The 4,225-nt window shown below is 34.8% G+C and overlaps 1 protein-coding gene across 3 annotated transcripts in view; it reads left to right on the plus strand.

Annotated features, from left to right (window-relative positions):
- impact (impact RWD domain protein) overlaps positions 1-3,803 on the plus strand; it is a 49,955-nt gene extending 46,152 nt beyond the window's left edge. The window contains exon 9 of one of the 3 annotated variants that reach the window (XM_015397587.1): positions 3,289-3,803. In XM_015397587.1, coding sequence (XP_015253073.1) covers positions 3,289-3,348 — 60 coding nt within the window. In that variant the 3' untranslated portion in view covers positions 3,349-3,803. The remainder of the gene's footprint in view (positions 1-3,288) is intronic. The other 2 variants (XM_015397586.1, XM_015397588.1) reach the window with 2 other exon arrangements.
- The last annotated feature ends 422 nt before the right edge of the window (positions 3,804-4,225 follow it).

The raw sequence follows: 4,225 nt of genomic DNA on the forward strand, positions 1-4,225 counted from the left end.
CAGAGGTGTTCGACGCCAAATAACCTTTCCTCTGATCACAGAGCAGCTGGCTTGTTTGGACTCGCTATGAATCCTGGGATATCCAAGGATACATCGGACCCGTCCTTCAAATCGGGCAAAAAGAAGGACGCATTTTAAGGCCGCATAACGAGGAGTCTTGGAATCCAACCAGACCTCGGCGCCGCGCTATGACGTAATCGGCCTTCGAATCCGGTCTTCTAAGGATGCGTCCTAGGTTTTCGAACAGAGCATATAACCAAGGAACAGAGTTTCCTTTTCCACCCCGTCAAAGGACAAAGGTTGACAAATTAAAGGGTAATTTTCGATAAAAGTAAGACAAAAAAAATGTTACTCACTTCAAAAAGTGTCTTTTTTTTTTTTTTTTAAACCAATAGTGTGTTCAAAGTGTTTTTTTTAAATGTTTTTATGTGATGTACAGCATTAATTCAATATGAAGAACGTTGCCACCATCACAATGATTCTAGGCTTTAGTGACAGGGTGGAAAATCTAAAGCAATATGGCTCAATTTCTGGATATGTTAAAACCTGATGGTGCCGTTAGCATTGAAGTACAATGAAAAATGAATGATTAATACAAATATAATTTCAAAATTTGATTAACAAATTGTTTTCCCCACTTTTTGTGTGTGACTGGGTGGATATGCTACGGTTAACAGAAAGGATTGTGAAGGAAAAAGGTACCAAAAATGTTCTTAAAGAAAAACCAGAATTCACCATTGTTTGTACTTCTCTTCTTCAAACTCTTGAATGATGTCACTTCCTGTTAGTGATGTCACTTCTAGGAAGTGTATTGCATTTTGCCGCAAAATAAGATTGGTGTGACGGCATGGAATATGAAATTGATGGACATAGAAAAATCCTGCTATTTCAATAAAAAAATCTGACATTTTAATATAATTAAAACATTTCCTATTAAGGGGAAAGTATTTCTAACCATAACAACAAAAAAATGTTGAGATTTATTTCATGTTTCTTAAGTTTTACATTACAAGAATGAGAAAAATGGTCAGAGCAGACATGAGAAAATTATTGCAGTTTAACATAAAAAGTTATAAATGTGCAAAAAAATATATTTTTTTATTCAATTTTGTTTGACCTCATGCTACCAACTAAACTTAAATCAATGGCTTTAGACACTTAAACTATTACTGACAGTTTTATTATGCTTCCTATTCCTCTTTATGGACCCAAACTAAACAGTTTTCATGGAATGACCCGACTATAATAAAGATGATGATGCAAATATTGTCACATTCAACATGATTTGTATTTATTTGCTTTTACACCTCTATTACACTTTAGTTGTGGCAAAAGGGAATATTTAGCCTTGATATTTTTTAAGTGGTTGCAAATGATCATGTGGAAAAGATCTGATTGTCTTTTGAATATTTAATCCCAAATGTGTTATTTTTGTGGGATATTTTGAAGCCCTCGGTCATCCTGGTTTCCCCAGAGTTACTGGTGTTCCATCACGATCTTATGTCATTTCAGAGACTCTATTATAAAGGTCAAGACTGATAAAATACAGCATGAAAAGAATTATAACGATGAGTTTATGAAAAAACAAAACAGAAAACATAATTAACCCCAAAGCTGAATCAATTGAATCTTTTTAACGATTGAAACCTTATTAACATCATCTTTCCACTCCTCCGATCAGCCAAGACGTTTGGAAAAGTTGAATTTAAAATTAAATGACACCTTTAACCTCTGAACATCCACCCAGTTTGAAACAATCCTTGACTGTTTAGCATTACCAAATGGAAAAGCAAATAAATGAGGGACTGTAGGTCCACATTACATGTTTGATGCATCATTTGAAAGCTAACACCTTCTAGTTTCTGAAAATATAAATAGTGTGAGTAAAATACAGACCAAGCTGCATCAGTTCAAACATTAATCAAAGTTGTTGTTTTTTTATTCTCAAAAATAATAGGTATATTTTGAACAGCAGTAATAAAGACATGCTTGAGTAAAGGCCGGTCTCATTGTATTAAATTTGTTCTACATCATGTGCTTTTCTGCACAAATGCAGAAAAGTTCAGACCTCTGGCTGCAGCAGTTCCAGAGCTGCGGGGCTTTGAACTTTGCTTTACTATTTGACCCATAGAATAAAACTGAAGCATTTTGATGACAGCAAAACATTCATGAAGCAACTATTTTCCACTTTTTTCTGTGTATATAACTAAATGTTACATTTATAAACCTAAAATAACATAAAAGTCTATAAAAATAGTGAAATCTCTGCTTTTCAAGCTAAAATAAGCCCACTGGANCTGGATAAAATAAAAATCTAGAGCGGTCATTTTTTTCCTAAAATAAATACATTTGTTCTTGAATTGAGGAGTTAAAAGAGACATTTTGCCAATGGAACAAGAGAATTTACACTTAAAATAAGAAAACACAATTGCATTGTCTTATTTCGAGTGGATTTTATCGAATTGTCTTATTTTAAGAGTAAAAATACTAATTTCATTGGCAAACTACCTCATTTACCTGCTCAAATTAATGGCAAATACACTCAAATTAAAAAATGTTTACTTATTTCTAGATCGTTTTTCCAGTGCCCCAGTGTTTTTCAGAGATGTATTTAGTCTTTTTTTTGGGGGGGGGTCTTAGGCATTATAATGAAACAAAATCAGCGTCCAAACTTCAAAAATATTGGAGCGTTATTAGTAACCTGCTTCGGTCTGTGCGCACTGATGCAGTCTCAGCATTGTTGTTGGTAAGACAAAAAAAAAACCTTAGAGAAAACAAAGTGTTCCGCCATTTTAAAACCTGTAGAACAAAAGATGGCTGCCAGATATTTAGTGGCGCATGCCTCACTTAGAAGGTTAAAGGAAAACCTGTATTAAATGAGTCCAGGGATGTAAGAACATGTGTTTGAACCTGCTGAAAATGAGCTGTGAAAGAATAAAACATCCTCACCTTGTCATATGAAAGCCTTTCAAAAGGCCTACAGCCCAGGAAGCTGGTTTGACGGCGCCGTAGCGAGGCGGGGGATGTTTGATAAGAGTGCTTAAGAATGCAATGTTTAGTTTGATGCAATTATTGGAATACATTAGAACAGTATGGTGCATGTCAATCACCACATTGTAATTTGCACATTTGCACACGCAGCGGGGGTTTAGGCTAGAGAGTCTATCTGCAGCTACAAAGCGGCACTCAAATATTTAGCAAGAGAAAAGCTTTGGCACAGTTCAATGGAGCACCAAGGCAAAAATAATCATTAGTCTCATTCTCTAATTCTGTGCTCTTGTTTCACAGGATGAGGCCTGCAAGGCGGGGGCAAAGACCAAAAGACCAAAAAGCAAGAAGACAAAGTGAAGTTCAGAAGAAAAAAAGCATTTTGTTTGTTTCTAAAATGACTCAAAAGCCTTAATTTTTATTTTTTTCAGATTTTAGCCAGAAATTGAATTAATTTGATTGGAGATAGTTATTTTAGATCAGCTAAAAGCAAAAAAATCCCACCATATAACAGTTTCCTGCTGGGGATGTTGTGCAGTTTTACAAAATCCAGATTTTTTTTAACTTTGGAAAAAGTCAAGTGCAGAACTATCTGGAAGTGTGATGTTCTCTCCTACTTTAGTCTCTGTTCTTGATGTTTTTTGGAAAAAAAGGAAAAAGTCCTGCCTAGATGATGAGTAAAAAGATGGAAAAGCTCTCAAATAAATCCTCATGATGGAGTCTTTTCTCTAATGTCTTCTAACAAACATCTGATGGTTTCACTAAACAGCTGGATTTATCCCGAGGTTAAGTTACATTAAAGGAAAAGTCCAGTCAGTAAGGAATGATCAATGGATCATTTTTTATTACTGAAACAACAAACATTGCATGTCCGTTAGATGAGGATCTTATTAAAGAATGATTATAATTTTTTTTTTTTTACAGAGAATTAAATATTTACAGGGAGAGGATTCTACAACCTAATTGACAGGATATGAGTTTGATCTGTTTTTAGTTTAATATGAGCGACATGCGGATCATTTTATTTATTTATTTTTACAGCACATGAAGAACTACTGAAATTATTTTCAGATTACACATTAATAGATTCATTAATTCCACGGGGAGAAATGAATGACTTTAGGATTAGGATTCAATCGGTGATGATAACCTACTGGCTCAATCTGGAACCATTCTATGCCGATCCTCACTGGGACTTGATCAACAGCCGATACCGCACCGTGACGTCACTAACCAG

Source organism: Cyprinodon variegatus, unplaced genomic scaffold (assembly GCF_000732505.1).
Source record: "Cyprinodon variegatus isolate N-32 unplaced genomic scaffold, C_variegatus-1.0 Scaffold872, whole genome shotgun sequence".
In the NCBI taxonomy this organism is placed as follows: domain Eukaryota; kingdom Metazoa; phylum Chordata; class Actinopteri; order Cyprinodontiformes; family Cyprinodontidae; genus Cyprinodon; species Cyprinodon variegatus.